This window comes from Epinephelus fuscoguttatus, linkage group LG14 (genome assembly GCF_011397635.1).
Source record: "Epinephelus fuscoguttatus linkage group LG14, E.fuscoguttatus.final_Chr_v1".
NCBI lineage: Eukaryota > Metazoa > Chordata > Actinopteri > Perciformes > Serranidae > Epinephelus > Epinephelus fuscoguttatus.
In genome coordinates, this window is record NC_064765.1 from 31442223 (window position 1) to 31460826 (window position 18604).

General features: G+C 41.3%; 1 protein-coding gene across 6 annotated transcripts in view; it reads right to left on the reverse strand.

Annotated features, from left to right (window-relative positions):
* The window catches only part of ralgapa1 (Ral GTPase activating protein catalytic subunit alpha 1), an 80514-nt gene that overhangs the window by 45710 nt on the left and 16200 nt on the right, over nt 1-18604 (reverse strand). For 4 of the 6 annotated variants that reach the window (XM_049597071.1, XM_049597070.1, XM_049597073.1 and 1 more), the window contains 18 exons: nt 16222-18078; nt 13042-13166; nt 12634-12868; nt 12202-12387; nt 10974-11144; nt 10692-10885; nt 10497-10595; nt 10030-10185; nt 9623-9751; nt 9364-9489; nt 8410-8468; nt 7009-7117; nt 5104-5214; nt 4648-4716; nt 4413-4550; nt 4034-4217; nt 1883-2001; nt 1583-1702 (listed from right to left, as the gene is read on the reverse strand). In XM_049597071.1, coding sequence (XP_049453028.1) covers nt 1583-1702; nt 1883-2001; nt 4034-4217; nt 4413-4550; nt 4648-4716; nt 5104-5214; nt 7009-7117; nt 8410-8468; nt 9364-9489; nt 9623-9751; nt 10030-10185; nt 10497-10595; nt 10692-10885; nt 10974-11144; nt 12202-12387; nt 12634-12868; nt 13042-13166; nt 16222-18078 — 4187 coding nt within the window. The remainder of the gene's footprint in view (nt 1-1582; nt 1703-1882; nt 2002-4033; nt 4218-4412; nt 4551-4647; nt 4717-5103; nt 5215-7008; nt 7118-8409; nt 8469-9363; nt 9490-9622; nt 9752-10029; nt 10186-10496; nt 10596-10691; nt 10886-10973; nt 11145-12201; nt 12388-12633; nt 12869-13041; nt 13167-16221; nt 18079-18604) is intronic. The other 2 variants (XM_049597074.1, XM_049597075.1) reach the window with 1 other exon arrangement.

Here is an 18604-nt window from a genome sequence, read left to right on the forward strand (position 1 = left end):
AGTTACAGCATCTTTTACACAATCCACATCTCAACTGCCTGAAAGCAAAACTCAGACCTTCTTAGAAAAAATATATTTACTTATTTGCTTCCTTTCAGCTACAACTTCTCCTCTGCAGCTGGTTGCAGAGGAGAAGTTGTAGCTGAAAGGAACAACTTCTCCTCTGCAGCTGGTTGCAGAGGAGAAGTTGTAGCTGAAAGGAACAACTTCTCCTCTGCAGCTGGTTGCACTTTTACAAGGAAAATAAAGAAATGATAATCTATTTCACTTCATCCACATGCTTCAAGAAAAAGTAACTGTGCCTAGCATTAAATAAATTCAATATGTTCCAAAGTTACACTTCAAACATCACAAGCTCCTGTGTTATGTGTTTATCAACCTGAGCTATACTTAATAATAACTCTGCATTATAACATGCTTACATACCTATACAAACATATAAACATGCCATGCCAGTAATAAGTAACTAAGATTTATTTTTAAAGCACCTTTAAAATCAGAGTAACAGATACACATAAAATACAATACGGTGAAAAACAATAACAATGCTCAACCAGAGGGAAGTAAACACAATATAAAAAGAACAACATAAAACCATTGATTTAATAAGTTAGGCAGCCTACAAAGTTTAACAAAGGCTTTTAAAATGTAGCACCGAATAAGCTGATGTGGTAATATTTTGGAGTTGCTTCCACAGTGGTGGAGCTAAAACACTGACCACATGATCCTCCTGTCTTTGGCCTGGACTGTCAACTCTTTAATAATAATTAAATAATATTTTTTTTTTTTTTTAAATTTAATAATAACTATCACATGGTTAAGATAACTACAAACTAGTTTCTCTTAGGTTTGAGCTCAGTCAGTGTCAGTCATGATGACAAACGGTTATAAAGCAGTCTAAGGCCAGTCCAGATGTACATGGCTAACTTTTTCAACATAGCTTTTTTTTATGCATTTTGGCCTTTTGTCCACACACAAAGTGGACAGTTTGTAAAAGATCCAGGGTGAATACATTCATTAACTGTTCTGAGACTCTGTTTCTAGTGTTGACTTTGCTGCCTTGTTCCATCAGTGTGCACCATTATCTCCTTTGTGAGGCGTAACAAATGAGGCGCATTTCGTGCCATGATAGATGTGGTTGCTAACATGACTTAAGATGTTTGCATGTAAATATGCCATTACTCTTTCACTATACTGAGGAACAGAGGGGTCACAATGTGCTTCAGAGATCACATATCTTCTCCCCCTTTTTTGTAAGACAATGAAGCCAGGTGCCTTTCTGGTAATGGCTTTTTTTCAAGCTCTTTTTCCCTTTTACATGTTTGACCATCATTGGTTGGATTAGGGTTATATTGCTGCCTGTCATTTTGGCATGGACAGACATTTTTTCTTTAAAACAGTGCATGTGGACAGATTTTTTTTTCTTTTTGAGAACATGAGGAGGAAAAACCCTGTTTCCAAAGAAAACAAAAAAGTACATAGGGACTAGTCCTAAAAGTCACGTAGTGTAATCTTGGTTTTAGTTTAAAAACATGAAAAGTGTCAAATTTTGTCGGGGCAACTTTCATTCAGTAAAGGTTACCTGATATACGGAGAGCAGTGTGGAGCCATTCAGAACTAGAAACTGTAGGTTTGGTGAATGGAAAAGCTCTGGTCCCAGATCTGCACTCTCACAGAATGGGTTGTCTTGGTTCTCACACACCTAGAAAACATGGGCCATAATTATAGTGTTGCTCTAGCAAAATGCAAAGATCGAAATAAAAGCATTTTTACGATTCATGTTCCCAAGTAATCATGACAGTGAATCATACTGCCGTAACAACACACACACACACACACACACACACACACACACACACACACACACACACAGTAACAGTACCTGACTAGACAGAGTAGCAGGCCCTCCAGACATTGGATAATGTCCTAGATGGTTGACCAAGTGTGTGATAACTGTTCTTGCTGCAATGGAAACCAGACCCTGCTGAATACGGCTTCGAACTGCAGAGAGAGGAGGAAAACAACAACAGGGGACATAAATTACTTACAAATATTCAGTTAAAAACAATGCATGTAGGGCACCAGATATTAAAAGGGATAGCTCGGATGAGATACTTATCTACAGTCAGTGTGCTACATACAGTAGATGGCTGTCTGCGTGCTCCCTGTTTACAGAAAGAGATGGGACTAGCTCCCCAGAAACTCAGCAATGCATTGCTGTGGATTAAGGTTAGAAGTAAAACCTATTTTAGCGACTTAAAAAAACGCCTACCTAAAAAAATAATATCAGTCTAAGTGGATGTTATATTCAGAATATTTTCACTGCTTTACCTTGCTGTCAGACAGCCATTTTCTTTTGTATTGCTACGCATAAGCACTGTGTTCAAACGTCTGTAGAAACTGGAAGCCCAGAAACAGCAGAAGCTAACTGTGAACTGTACATGCACAGAGAGTTACTGCTGCCATGAGTGTGATTTAGTTACAACACAACCTCAAGATCTTTCTGAATTAGAGGATGTCAGCACTTCAGACTTTACTGATTGTTTGGCAAGCTGTTTCCTTTATTTGTTGGTATTTAACACAATTTTTCGTGATGGTTGTGTACAGCTGTGCTCTTCAGCAAGTGTCTCACACTCATTTGGTGGTGGTTTGACATAATCCTCGAGGGAAATATAAACAGTGAGTTGTCTCAGTCTAGCAGGTGGAGTGATGGTGTCTATAGTCACAGGTGACCTACAGCATTATGCAGTGCATAAGGGATGTCAGACAGCACGGCGGTGAGAATATTCTAAATATAGTGTCCACTTTGACTGATATAGATTTTTTTTTTTGTTAGGGCTTTTTTATGGGGCTTAAAATATGTTTTGCTGCCAACCCTAATCCAAAGCAATACATTGCTGAGCTTCTAAGGTGCTTGTCATGTCTGTTTCTGCAAACAGGGAGCACGCAGACCAACATCAACTGTATGTAATACACTGACTGTGGATAAGTATCTCATACAGCCACACTTAAACAATGAAATCTAGAAATAGATTGTAAACCCTTAAAGAAATAGTTTGGGTTGTTTAACAGGCTAAAGGCGACCGACTTGATAATTAGGTTCCAAGTTACCACAAAACTTTAGGAATTACAGTAAAACTAGGAGGAGGTGCAAACCCACATTCAGCTTGTACATAGTTTACCCCATGCTGAGCAGAAGCCAATGCCATCACACACACTGTGCTGCCAGCAGATCCTGGCTAATCAACATCATTACACACACACTGTGAAGCACACACACTTTTCAACAGCTCCATATTGACGGGGCTGTGTGTAGAGTACAGATATGTATTGACCAGACATTAGACTCCCTAAACCTCAGGAGAGCTCAGGAAGAGGAAGAACAAAAGAAAAGGAAAGAAAAAAAACAAAAGACAAATGAAGACTGGTAAAGACAAAATGGAAGACTGGTAAAAAAAAATATGATACAAGTAAAAAGAATCCTAGCAGAGAGCACTGTTTAAAGCACAATAGAAGGAAGGAAGTGAAGCAGTGAAGACGAGAGAATACAAAAAAAAGGAAGAAAGAAAAGAAGAGAAGCATGGTCTATCATGGTGCTCCAGTCATTAGACTAGACACTGTGTCCTGGTGGATCACAGCAGGGGACAATACACACTCTCACACGGATGCAGACAGGTGCACTCGCACACACACACACACACACACACACACACACACACACACACACACACACACACACACACCAAACTTTTTCCATCTCCAGTGATTGGCAGTGGTCTGGTGGACGGCTCTGGGTCATTTTGTCCAAGATTTTGTGTGTTTGTGTGAGTGCACCACTTCACATGCAGAGAAGAATTACAGACTAGATGTAGACATCTACTGGGTGCGGTCTTGTATGTGAACAGTAAATATATATTCACATGATCAGATTTGTGTCTATATCTTGAAAATCAGTTAAGATACTAAATGATGGTTACAACGATGAGCCTAAAGGTTATGTACAGTGGAGTGTCCCTGCTGTAACATAAAATACCTTCAGTGACAGGCTGTAGTTTGCTGGAGCGTTCCGAGTCTGGGCTGTGCAGCGGTTCTGGTTCTCGGAGGCTCTCTAATGGCAGGAATGGGTCATAGTCTGGACTCAACAGGTCCGACAGTTGCAGCGGGTAATACTTGGGACTGTTGAAAGACTGGGCTCCATACACACAACCATGTAATACCTGGACAGTTTTAAAAGAAAAGGGATTTCAGATTGAATTCCATTCATTTGTAGCCCATGTTCACCTTTAATGCATGGGCGACTGACATCTACTGTAGGTAAAACACTGACTATAGATAAATACCTCCTACAATCTGACTTAAAAAAATTGAACTATCCCTTTAAGGGCTATGTCATGATAAACACATGTGCACACCTTATAAATACAGCTGAGCAGAGTCTTGGTTGGCTGCTCCTTCTCTGGAGGGCTTCGGGTTTGAACAGGTTGAAGAAGAGTCTTTGGAGGCAGAGCCATCACCCAGTCCAACAGACACAACAAGAGGGACACTACCAGCTGCAACGCACACAGGTATACACAGGTGTAAGGGTTACTGAGCAAAATGAGTAACATAGCGAGGAAGTGTGAAAGATTTTGTGTGTGCCCATGTTACCCTTTTATCCAGTTCATGAGGAGAAGACTCAGTAGTAGGCAGCAAGTGTGTGATGGTGGCGATCAAAATCTAAGAAGAATAAAATCAGACAAAATTGTTTGCTCTGTTAAACATTTTTTTACAGCTACTACTAGTTAAAAATTAGAGATATACAAAGAAAATTAAAACCAGTAAGAAGAAAATATGACATTACATTTGCAAATTAAACAACATTTCAGAAAACCGCAGAACAGTTGTAGGAATGAGAGCATCTTAGCTGATGTCTCACTAGAAAATCTACCCGCCAAGAAGCAGCAACATTTCTGAAATTTCTCAATGGGAATTTGAAAAACTGATATGGTGTATTTAAACAAATGTCTTTCTGATTTAATGCATCAGCAAGTGTGGACATGCTGATAGTGACTTGATGAATAGCAAATGAAACCTGTCAGAGGTGCACAGTAATTTATGTCTCACCTCGACGATCTTCTTCGGAGTGTCAGGGGGGAATTTCTGAAGATGATCCACATGACTGATCAGGAGGTGAAGGATGTCCGACGCCACCAGTGCTACATTCTTATTGGGGTACTAGAACACAAAGTTATTTTGTTAATTCACAGGTTCAGTGTGTATAGCAATATGTCGCCTAAATCCTATAAACAAACATTGCTAAAAATTTAAAGAAGTCAGATATTATCCAACAGATATTCTAGTGTGAGATGCATCTATCTTTTTACTCTTGAATTAGGAAATCCAATATACTAGGGCAGATTATTCCCATGAATTTTTGCACGATTTGTATTTACTTCAGCAAATCTGTGATATTCCAATGACTGATGTGATAACTTATGTATGCTTGACACTCCTGTCTGTAATGATCTTACAAAAAGAGGCACATTTGAGCTAATTTTACCCACATCATGATACTATGAGCTTCTTGGATTGTTATCTACATGTCTCATATAAATTAAGTACAATAATGCACAGTGCATCTGTGTCCGTAAATAAGCTTTGTCATTAATTTTTTTAACATATGAATTGTAGTATTCTGAATATGTATATGTATATATTTTAAGAAAATACAATAAAATACAGGTCAAATTCATGGATCAGTTGGGCTCTGATGAGGATCACCACCACTAAACTAAAAGAGCTTCTAGATAGGAGGAGAGGCTGTAAGTGGGATGAGGAGGACAACAGGGAAAAGTGCTCTGCATGGAAATATGACAATCCCTAAAGCTTTTTGTATGTGTTTGTGTGTGTGGTTGTGTGTGCACACCACAGGGCCCATGTCTGAGGCTACTGGCTGCTGGTATGAAGGCAAGAGATGCAAGTGGACAAGATGTGTGTGTATATATGTGTGATACTGTAGTGTGTGTGGGTAAGACACAGCTTGCAGCATTCCCCCTGGATTAGTCTCCTATCTGAAGGAGGACCAAACATATTGACTGTCCAGGGTTTGCTCCCAGCAGTAAGTGAATGCAAGTGTGTGTGTGTGTGTGTGTGTGTGTGTGTGTGTTGCTGTAATGTCTTAGCAGGCCATTGGCTGCCGATACACAAGCTAGGGATTCCAAGGTGGAAAAGGTATGTGTGTGTGTGTGTGTGTGTGTGTGCGTGTGTGTCCATCTAGAGCCACTTGGCTATAGATGAGACAGTAAATGTTGGACAGTATTATTCTGATCCACAGGCCTCCCAGACTCGTGGCCTGAAACAGACAATACCAACTGAGCTATTTCACCAGCACTAACAATCATCTCCAACAATGTTTTCCATCACACTTTGGCTCCTTGCAGCCCGCCATGTCAGGGTAACCATGCAACACATACAAATTCAGAGCCAAAGTTCAGCTCTCATTATGTGATAACCGACTCCACATAAATATGCAGAGAGAATTGTCAATCACATTAAACAGTTGCTGTGAAAATGTCCAAACATGCCGAATTTACTACTTTAAATCTACATTACTATATATTAAATGTGTTGATTATTCAATAAGCTCATATTATTATAGTTAATCAAATTCTATGGCTTATTAGATTGATGCTGTGTTTTTTTAAACTAAAGTAGGTTTACTCAAACATCCAGACAGAAGACGAACAGATGCTTAGACACCACAATGTTGTGTAGATCAGTGTAACGGCGGCCAATCAGCAGCCTGTTTGATGCAGATTCATTGCTTTGGTCTGATCACACTGGATCACAGTCAGAGTGAGAGAGTGTACAGTGGTCAGCAGGGAAAAAGTTTGAGGACAGGCAAAGGCCAAAGGCTGTATGAGATCATCTTATTTAGCTGGGCTGAAATCAGAGTCATATTTCAGTGACCAATTAAAACATCCAGTGCTTTGTAAAGCAGCACAGAGTTGTGACAGAGTTGTGACTGACCTTCAGAGTAACACAGATGACGTTGAGAGCATCTTTAATCTGTGGATGTTGAGTCCCGTGAGCCAACTCCTCGCACAGCCAGATACCCAGACTACACAGAGCCACACACCTACCAAAACAAATACAGAATGAACATGTGCTGCTGTTACACATGTATAGAAGCACACACTTTACACATGAACACAGAAACTAACAGAAAATAAATAAATAACAAAAAATAGAAACAGCATTGATATTGTGAACAAGAACTAAATATGTTCATCAACAACCATTTTTTCTATGACCAAGATGAGACGAACAAGAGACGGCAACAACATCACACCCATCTGTGATATTATCAGCATCCAACATTGTTGATGAAAGAGGGAGATACTAAAATGTTGTTTCAAACATCAAAATCTGTCTTTATTTCTGCTGACAAAAAAAGGAAGTAAAAATTGAAGACAGTTCTTTTCAATGCAGCAGCATTCTGAATCATTCAACCTGTGTGTTTCATCAGATAATGACAAGATAAAATCTCCTGTAAAATAAATTTGACTAAAATGACTAAAACTAAAATAATACAGTTTCCTTTGACTAAGGTTAAACTACAATGCCTGGACTTTTATTTAAGTAAAATTTGACTAAAAAACACGAGGTTGTCTAAGTATGCTAAAAATTCACAAGGAAATTTGACACAGAACTCACAGTAAGACTAAATAAAAAGCAGCTAGCAAAATTAATACTAATTGGCAAACAGTGAACACAAATAGGTGTGATCAGACATCCTGCTGTTACACTAACATGACCTACAGGTAATTAACTAATTGCTAATGCAGGTTAATTAATTAACTCTTTAAGTATCATGTTGCACCTGTACAAATCTGAAGTTATGAGTACATGCACTTTGAATAATTTTAAAATATAATGATTTCTTTATCTGCGGCACAGTGATGTGGTGGTTAGCACTCTCGCCTCACAGCAAGAGGGTTCCCGGTTCGATCCCGGGTGTGGGAGCCCTTATGCGCGGAGTTTGCATGTTCTCCCTGTGTCAGCGTGGGTTCTCTCCGGGCACACCGGCTTCGTCCCACAGTCCAAAAACATGCAGATTGGGGACTAGGTTAATTGATAACTCTAAAATTGTCCGTAGCTGTGAATGTGAGCGTGAGTGGCTGTCTGTCTCTATGTGTCAGCCCTGTGATAGTCTGGCGACCTGTCCAGGGTGTACCCTGCCTCTCGCCCGATGTCAGCTGGGATAGGCTCCAGCCCCCCCGTGACCCTCAAGAGGATGAAGTGGTTAGAAGATTTCTTTATCTTTATTTTGTCTAGGGCCATGTATGCAAATGTGGTTGGACATACTATTAGAAACACCCTTTAATATAACACTGTTCAATATGTTATCATCAAAATGTGTTGACCTACCTAGCAGGAGCAGAGGGTTCGTCCCTGGCAGAGGTCAGGATGGTTTTGATAATGTGCTCCTACAATACAAAGCGTACAGACAAACACAGTTAATTTGCCAAACAAATAAACAAGGCATTGAGTCATGCTCTGTGTAAATAGCTACATACCTCCAGGTGTGTATAATAAGGGACACTGATTGTTTTCACACGGTTAGAAAACTGATTCATTGGATTATATGATGGGGTGTTAATATATATCACACACATCAAATATGGATACACAGGTATAGTACAGACTTATCCACACAGACCCAGACACCTTCACATCTTCACTGGTCCCGTCCCTCTGGTCAGTGTTAATGACCGCTTAGTGATTCAAAACAAGTTTCTGTCTCGTAAGAAACCGGTGAGCGGAGCCGAGGTGCTGCCGCGCATGGCATTAACTGTTTACACAGCAACAACAACAATAACAACATTACTCCCATAGCTCTGGGCTGTTACAAGAATAGCTAATGAGACATTAACCTATTAGTTTGGTTTTGAGACCCCCTATGGACAGCAGACATGTGCGTTACAAGGTCTCAACTGACCTGGATTACACACAAAGTAAACAGAGGTTTGTTTAAGTGTTTGACCCAATGCTCTGGTGAATGTCAGTTTTAATGTACGCAGACATGTTTTGACTCAGCGAGAGCTGTGTGACTGTGACTGAGATGACAGTTTTATGGTACAGTCTAACTCTTCTTAACACTGAAAACACTAATAGGAATATTAAAGTCATGACCATGCAATCAACTGTCCTCTTAGATATATTTGTTTTTTCTGTTTGTCTAAAAACTATTTTGCATTACTCCTCTCTTCTCCCTGCTCTACTGGGATCTTCTATCCCAAAGAATAATTATACTGCTCAAACGCAGAAGCATAATGACTTGTCTCAGCCCGTCAAACCCAAACTACTATTGCTTCCACCTACCTTGACATCAGGGAATTTGGTAAGCACCACGTCAGCTGTGGTGGGATGGAGGGCTGGAAGCTCCTCATACAAGTTGGGAAAACACACCAGAGATCCCAGCAGGATCTGGGCCTCCACTCTTGGAGCCTAGAAGGGAGGGAAAGAGACAAAGTGAGGAAATGCAACTGAAATGAAAAAAGTTGTTCCAACTTGCACTGTGCAGGTGTGACACAATGAATGCAAACAACACTGCGCACGAGTGTGTTTCTTCGTTTCTTACATTGAGTGATGAGCAGGCCGTGACTCTGGAAGCTGCAATAATGAAGTCTATGATCAACATGGTGGCTCCAGGTAGACCGATACTGAAGAACCTGGGACTGCAGTGTTTTATGATGGTGTTCACAATGTCCTGTAGGAACCAAAATTCTGTTATACACTCCCATAGCTATAGCAGTCACAGCTAGAGCACATTTGAGAAAAGCCCATATTCCATCCTTTTATCAGAAACAGTACAAACTTTAACAAATGAAAACTGCTTTACAGTAAAGGTATACTATGCAAGAGTTATCAGCTACTGATTGTAAACAGTATTGCTAGCAAAAGTGAAAGCTGATTTGCGTTCGTCCCTGTGTCTGGGCTTTTCATATCTTCCTTTCAACACTTGCACTTCAACACCACACACTGTACCTGGTCTTGGTGCAGTAGTCCTTGATGCATGATGTTGTAGAAGTGTGTGAGAAAGTCTGTGTTTGGGGAAACGTCTTGCCGTCTCTTCATGATCCTGCAGATCAGTTTGTAGGCATGAAGCTTCCCCTGTTTGTAACGCTCTGTCAGCTTGGTGGCCTGGAGGAAAACATGTACACACACACACACACACACACACACACACACACGTGAGAATAAACATACAAATGCAAGCAATATAAGGCACTGACTGGCCTGTTTATGGAGGCATCCCCATCTCTGTGTGTGGTTACTTTTTATTTAGCAAAGAAATTTATTTTCATTTTCATTTTCTTAGAGGAATCAATCAATACATTAATACGATACCATTAGCTACAGGTGAAAAACAGATGGTTCTTATTCTTGTGTGTAACTAAATCTCAATGTAATAATTATCAGAGGTCCTATAGTGATCCCTCAGTCATGCCTACCTTAAAGAGCCAGGGGGTGAGGATTCTTAGGGGTGGGATGAGGACAGGGGGAGGGGGAGATGACTGGTTGTCCAGAGAAATGCCCAGATTATCTCTTATCTAAAAAGAAAAGAGTCATTTTTATACACATACCCCCAAATCAAACCAAAGTGTCTCATAGTTAGTAAGGTAGTAATTGTGTGTGTTGGTACACACCTTGGCCAGGTTTTGCCACAGTTCGCACAGATAGTCGAAGACCTGCGCATGGATCTCTGGGTCTTTGATGCTATTGACATCCCCCAGGATACCCAGCATCCTCCGCCACATTACCGTGGCAACATCTGCGTGCCATCCAGTTAGAGAGCCACCCGCCATGACACTGCAGTCCTCGCTGGGGAACTCACTAGTTTCTAGAATCAATCAATGAATCATTTAGTAACTCTTATCTCTCATTCACAGCGGAGGGAAAAAAACCGCACAACGGTACATGTTTATTACCCAGGTCATCTGGTGTCTGCAACACAGAGTTGTGGAGCTTCTGGTCCAGCTGTAGGTGTGTGTGTGGGTGGGAGTGTGTGTGATCGGGGTGCTCTGCTGTCAGTGTGGCAGGGGAGGGCGTCTGGGAGCGAGAGCCACCGAGGGAATGCATGGGAGATGCACTCTCTGAACCTGGACAAAGAGAAAAAAAAAGACATTTGAAAAACTTAACTGCTGTGTTTTTTCATAGAGTGGTTGGGAAGACAAAATTCTTTGCTAGATCACAGGGTTCAGGAGTTATCAGCTGAAGTATAAAGCTGCTTGTTTACATAACATAATGTAGTCTTGTCACATGCTAAGAAGAGAGCTCAAAACCTAACCGCTAAATCAGTTTTCTAAGATGGTATATGAGATGTATATCACACCTGTAAGGGGGCTGATGAAGAGGAAAAGTAATTAATACTAACATGTATAGGCTGTTTACTGAACAGCACATATAACAAAAGGGCCATTAAAAAATGATGTGGATAAAATACAAATTAGCATCCAATTATATTCACTATGCAGAAAAACTGACATTAATATGTATATCTATGAGGTATGTTATGATATATTTAGTCTGGTGGTACAGGTGCTTACATAATACTACAATATTATTATTATTATTATTATTATTAGGTATGATATTATAATTGTATTCTTTTACTTTATTGTATTTAAGTTGTAAAATTTTATTCTATTTTATCTATTATTTAATTATTACAAATATTATGTATTTTTGACCCCCTCCTATCAATTTTGTCTTTATTCATTATTTTATTAATATTTCAATTGTTATTATATTTTTTAGTGTTATAGCTTTTAAATCCATTTGTCATTATTTTTATTCTTGTTCTGTCTTTTTCATCATACACAACATAATTTGCCCAGTTCTTTGAATGTGGATTTGATTACTACTATCACTGATATTATATGTTATAAATCTATTTATTACATATTCATCATACTTATCACCTCACGTGTATTAGTCTCAAAATGTTAAATTTAATGTCTTTTTTGTTGTTTTTGCATTTATGGTGTCCACTTTTTCTGTCTCATTTTCAGCTTGTCAGTCATCTGTGAATCACTTTAAACTGCACTAACCTGTATGAAAGGTGCTGTGCAAATAAACTGGATTGATTGATGTTATCTTATTTAGATCTGCTGAAATAATACAGTAGTCAGAGAGCTCTTTATGTGAAGTGTGTACCAGTAACAGTGACAGTGTGGCTGAGGCTGCTGGTCTCCGAGTCGATATGAAGTGTTGTCAAACTGGCTACTTCATGTTCATCGCAGGCCACACCCCCTCCCAAACTGTCCTGGTCCAGTGAGCTGCCTCGACCTCCTCCCCCAGATCCAACTCCTCCTCCACAAGCTTCTGTACTGAAAGTAAAATCTATGAAAGAAATGTTGACCATTATACATTTGTTAAGGGCTTATATACTTTTCAAAGTATATTTTCAAAGTTTCCAAATCAAGTCAATTCACAATTATCTATTTATATCCAACAACAGCAACTTACAAGCATCACGTCTTTTCATTTTGAAAAGAGAAAGCATATGAGACAAACGCAAACTGTGGTGATCTTTATATAAAAATTTGTCACAAATTCTGTAGCGCTGTCTCAGTTTCTGTTCCTTACTATCAAATTTGCAGGTGGAGTACTGAAAGGCATTAAAGGAGTCCGACTGGCTGTCTGAGCTGATGACATCAGAACCGCTGGCACTTGCAGGTGATGTCCATTCAGAGGGAACCCCTGGATCATCGATGGGACGGAGATCATCTGTGGGTCGCGATCCAGGACTCTGACCAGCCTCCAGGAGCTCCGGCAGGTCCCTGGGAACTTCCAGACTTCCAGGGCTGCTGCCACGACGACCCTGTTTGTCGAGAAGAAAAATGTAATTTCAGCGGGGGCAGCGCTGGGCCTCTGTAATTCACACAGAGGCCCGTGTTCAATCATTTGCAGTGACTGCCCAACTCTAGCTCTTTTCTGACATGGAAAATTTGATCTTTAAATCAGTGTGCCTGTTTGCATGGGCGTTGTACTCACCGCTGTTCCTTTTGCCCTCAGCCTCTCCTGGATAAACTCATCCATGAGGTCAGAGAAGTTCGGGTTTGTGCTTCCTACGTCACTGGAGACTGGACGAGCCTTCTGGACCACCTCCTCTTTATTGGCTAGAGGCAGATATATGATAATTGTCAAATACAGAGTTCCCACGTACACACACATACACACACAAACACACACACGAAAATGATGGAAAAGGGGATGAAGATTCACAGGTGGACACGCAGACAGGTGAGATGAACAAAAACACATGATAGACAGAGAGAGATCTGTACCTCCACAAACAGCTCAAAGACACAAAACTGTGTAATAACTTTTAGAAGTTTGTAAAATAATTACATAATAACGTTTGACTTGCTGACTATGTCTATTTAAGTAAATAATTTGTATTCATCTGTTAATATTAATTTTGCCTGTTTCAGCGGTCAGAGACTGACAGAGTATCTAAAATATTGCTGCTGATACTTAAGTGTTCAAACATTATATAAAAGGTGTTACAATATGCATACAACAAAATGGAACTTCTCTTGGAATTGTAAGAGCCGTCCTGATGTGTATGTACTGTTGGCCCTGACGTTAGCAAAAGGTTGGCTGTTAAACAAAAGCCACAACACAGCAGGCAAACCCACCAAAAAAGCAATGCAGCAGTTAATTCACACCATGCACAGAGAGCGAGAGAGAGATTATCACCTTGTTAGGTCCAAACAGGCAGCATATCAGAGGCCTACACTGGTGCAGTTATGTTACTATGAGTTATGTTACTGTTAGCTTGGTAGCAATGACAGCAGTCGATGTGAGTTTGTTAACTCGGAGAGCAAAGAGCATCGACCAATAACAAATCAGATGAGACTGAATATGCTGCCGATATTAATTCCTGAACCTGTGGCTGATGGGACTGACAGAGCCTGGCTATGTCTGCAGCCCAATACCAGGACTTTGATCAATGAAGCTTACTGAACAAAGAATGTAGATCTTTACGTTGCTGCCACCTAGCTGATGAAAATTTCACCTTGCTGCACATTTTTCTGTCAAGATTTAAGACCAGTTGTGTTCAAACTGCAACGCCCTGCAAGTGCAATTTTACATCTTTTTGGGCAGGACATTGTCTGTACCTAGATGTGGTCAGATGTGCAACAAGTTGAAACTTTCAAACCACAGAGGTCAGTGCAAAAATCTGTCATTTTAGCTGCGTATTAGAAGAATTAGCATCTTACTGTGGTGATCATACGAAGGTAACTCAAGTTAGCAGCGAACCAATTTATAAACTTAACTAACACAGCCAAAAATATAATTTTAGTTCAACTGTTCTCATGCATTAACCATACAACACAATTTTACATCATCACTTACAATTCGTTATATAGATACCTCTTCTAGCCTGAAGGTTGGATACCATGACAACAACTGTGTCTACAGGTGGACTGTTTCACTGTTATGGTTATTTGCCATGACATCACCACCAGCAAGAATGAGACTTGTATAAAATAAAATATGTTGGTCTAAAAATGGGATCCAAATGATTTTTCAATCAACTTGCTTTGCAGATCTGTGCACTGAATATCTGCATGTTCTGCATGTGCTCAGCCCATCAAGATGAGCCTATTTCTGTGTAATTACTGCCATCAACATGGACATGCATATTTTCAGTGCTATGATCTGTTAAGTTTTGTGGCCAATGATAAGGTGTAACTATCAGCATCATTGTGTTTACCTATTTCAACACACAGCGAGGCAGGCAACCAGACAGTCATGGCACATAATATCTGGTTTTAGTCTGCATGGAGTACCAGATGATTGGGGTTGTCTTAATTCACCATAATTGTAAATATACAAAAGAGAGGTTGCTGTCAATATTGTTAATCCAAGAAAGAATGTTATTTTAAAAGATAAGTATCATATTAAAATAATTTGGGCCCCTACTGAATTATCATATGTGGCAAATTCCACATATTTGGCATAAAAGAAGACAAACCAAACTTACATATAAACAGTTTTTAGGTGCCATTTGGCACAAGTTTGCAAGCAACACACCTAAACAAAAGAGAAAAATAAAAAAAAAATGTGGCTGCGCAACAGTATTTCCACATCAAGACAGATTCAGCTGTTGAATCACCAATCACTCCCATCAAACATCTGAACCTCAAGACAAAATAATTTAAACCCTTCTGCAGCCTGCTGCCCTGAGAATTAGAATGAATAGAAATACGGTATTTGTACTGCTGATTCAAATGTGCAGTTATCATATTTGATATCAATTTTCTGGCAGTGTGCAAGGCAAATAACCATTCCAGATCGCTGATTTGAAAGTGCATACCATTTCTTATCCATTCAAATTCTATGTGTATACCCCTATTCTCACGTAAGGTCTTATGCTGCATTCTAGTGGTGTAAGAATGAACTACAACGATATGTTTAACATAACTACTGTTTGCTCTTGTAGAATAATTAACATGATTGATTTACCTATATATATATATATATATATATATATATATATATATATATATATATATATATATAGTAAATTGAACTTTGATATCTACAAATGTAAATCTAAATGTAACAAAACTTTGATGGAAAACGCCAGAAAACATTTGGGGGCTTTCTGTGAGGTATTATATAGTTTTCTTTTTATCTGTACTTTGATCTTTTCTACAGGCAGTTGTGTTTTTTTGTGGACTGTTGTTCCCTCCTGTTCAGCTGAAGAGGGGCCGAAGTCCAGGGAGGAGGCGAAGGAGGCACAAGGAGGCCGCATGCAACATCGAGGAAAGGGAGGAGGATGTGGAGAAGAGGGAAAAGAGGAGAGGAGGTTAAAGTCCCAAAGCCCTTAGAAGGAGGAGGAAGGGAGGAGGAGGGAGGGGGCTTCCGCAGTGGAGGAACAGGTGGGAAGGTATGGGAGGGGAGGGGTGGGGTCCTTGACAGGAGGCAGGCTGGAGGAGGGGCTACGTTCAAGAGGAAACACATCAAAAGGGAGTTTGAATTTCAGTCCAGCAGCAAGATGATGAGTGTCAGCCAAAAAATATCATTCCATAACAAACCAGTTAAACAGCCAAAAAGGAAAAGAGAGCTGTTGGTGTTTGTGTGTTGATGAGAATTTCTTTCCAAAGTTGTTGTTTTATCTGTTGTGTCCTTTGTGAGCACTTCATTCGTTGCAATCCTCACCTGGCGTTGTCGTCTTTCGCCCAAAGTAGCCCAGGACATGGGAGTAGAGGTCTCTGAGCGATGCGTCACCCATGGCAGCCCGGCTCTGCCGTTGTGGCGATGAGCCTTGGGATGACCCCTGACCTCGGGGCCGTGGCTTTGAAGACAGAGCGTGAACAACAGTCTTATAGACGCCACCAAGAAGAGCCCCCTGGTGGTGTCGTGAGGCAGTGCTGCCAGGCTCCTGGGACCTTGAGCGGGAGGCTCGGGATCGCAAGGCGGAGCGACCCAAGCGGCCGCGCACACCTGAATTGCTTGATAATACCTCTGAGGGAGCCTCAGAGCCCAGGATGGATCCCACACAGGATCCAGGATGTTGCCTGTCCTTGTCCCCTCCAGTCCCAGCCCTGTTTTCAAGACCTCCCGACATTGCTGCGTTCCCTGCCCCGCTGTTATCCGAAACAGTCCCAGAGGCTAATTTCTCATGTGCACCTGCTCTATGGCTAATCCCAGCCACAGAGCCAAACTTACCTGATCCTCCTGCTGCCAGCTTCGCACCTGACCCTAACCCAGCTCCGGCCCCAGGCCTCTCCCCAGCTGAGTGGCTGTGAGTGTGGAAGTGACTGAGGCGGCGCAGCCTTGCTTTCCAGTGGGCCTCTTTACTCTCAAGGGGGTTGTGGAACTGGACTGACTCAGTCGAGGGCCGAAAGCTGACATGAACACCCCCAGAATGGTGTCTCTTGTTGCTACTACGGGACATCTTGGCCTTAGTTTGGTCTGAAGTTTGGGGTGTTTGATTTGACTCAGTGCTAGATTCTATTGTGTTAGTGTCTTGTTTAATGAAAACAGACCTCTCACTTGCTGCTGTGTCTTTATCACCCTGTTTCCCTTCTCCTCTTTCCCTCCATCCATCATATTTCCCTTCCCATCCTTCTGCCTTTCCTGTATTTCCTCCTCCCTTTTTCTCCCCAGTGTGTCTTTCTAAGCTAGCACTCCCTCTAGCACTGGGTGACGGCCACTGACACTGCAATTCCAGGCACTCATAGATGCTTCGCTGCTCTGCTTCATTCTCCTCTGCTGAATCCACACTGCTATGTCTCACTGATTTACTTACCTGTCTGTCCTCTTTACAAGTCTCTCTTTCCTCTCTTACCTCTGCTACATGCCCCGTGTGTTCCATATGTGTTCTAGCAACCCCTGTTTGAACAGGTACAGGTAAAGTTGCCACACTGTTTTCTAGTAAATGACCAGGACTATCTCTCTCTCTTGCCTCCTCCTTCCTCTCACCTCCTTTGTTAGTGAGGTAGTCCCTAATAGAGGAGATTAAATCATCCTCCTCTACCCCAGCCCCCATTTCACTCTCTTCTACATCTAAGTCCTTTTCAGATGAAAAGGTGAAAGCAGAATCCCAGTCGCTCACCCAATCCGTACCAGAACCTTGGCTTCGAGAGCCAATCTGGTGCCAGAACTGGTCATAACCACTACCATCATCTTGTCCCTCTAAGGATGAGGACATAACACCATTGGAGAAGGTTAGAGGGGTAGGAGAGGGGGAGGTGGGGGTGTGTGGGAGTGGTTGAGCTGCGTGGCTGTTGGCTACAAGTAAGGAAGAAGTTGTGGAGTGGTGGTGAGGGGGAGTTGGAATCGAGGTAGGATCCCTCTGTGGGCCTTCACCTTTGACCCGTTCTGCGATGAAAGGCTCCATGATGTCAGAGGCACTGCTGCTCCTTGCAAGGGAAGAAGGAGCCGGGCCATCCAGGTCACAGGCCACTCCCTGGAAGACCTCAGAACAGGAGGTGGGAGGCGCCTCGTCGCTCTGGGAAGAGTGGCGCATCCGAGAGGTGCGGGATGTCAGCGTGATTGGCGGGTCCTCAAGGTCTGATTATTAAGGGAAGATGAAGAAAGGAGAGTGCAGTTAGTGGAGGGGTAAATGGGAGTTGATTATGGTAAATGCACATGTACAGACATAAACACACTTCTAAATGAACAAGGACCCACAAGAAAAAAAAAATCTGCAAACACATCGAGCCACAACATAAAGATAAAAAATAAAAGACCAATACTTTGCATAATAGATTTTCACATGCAACACACATCAAAGAGGAACCTACAAAAATCGAGGACACAGCACCATCAAAACCTAAATATATAGGCAAAACAGCAAGTGGACAATGCTCGTTCCAAATCCAGAGTGAATCTGAGGAATCAGTTTTCACTGTCGCTGGCAAACACTGATGGAGAGGATGGTGATGACGCAGAGTTGGCCTGTTTTCTGTTGGACAGGTAAGTGCAGGCGGTTATCTTACTTAGCTTGCTAAAATATATGCTTTTCCATGACAACATATGTAAAGTTCCTACAAGGAGGAGGGGGCAAGTTTAAATGTTGTGTTTACAAACAGTAAAC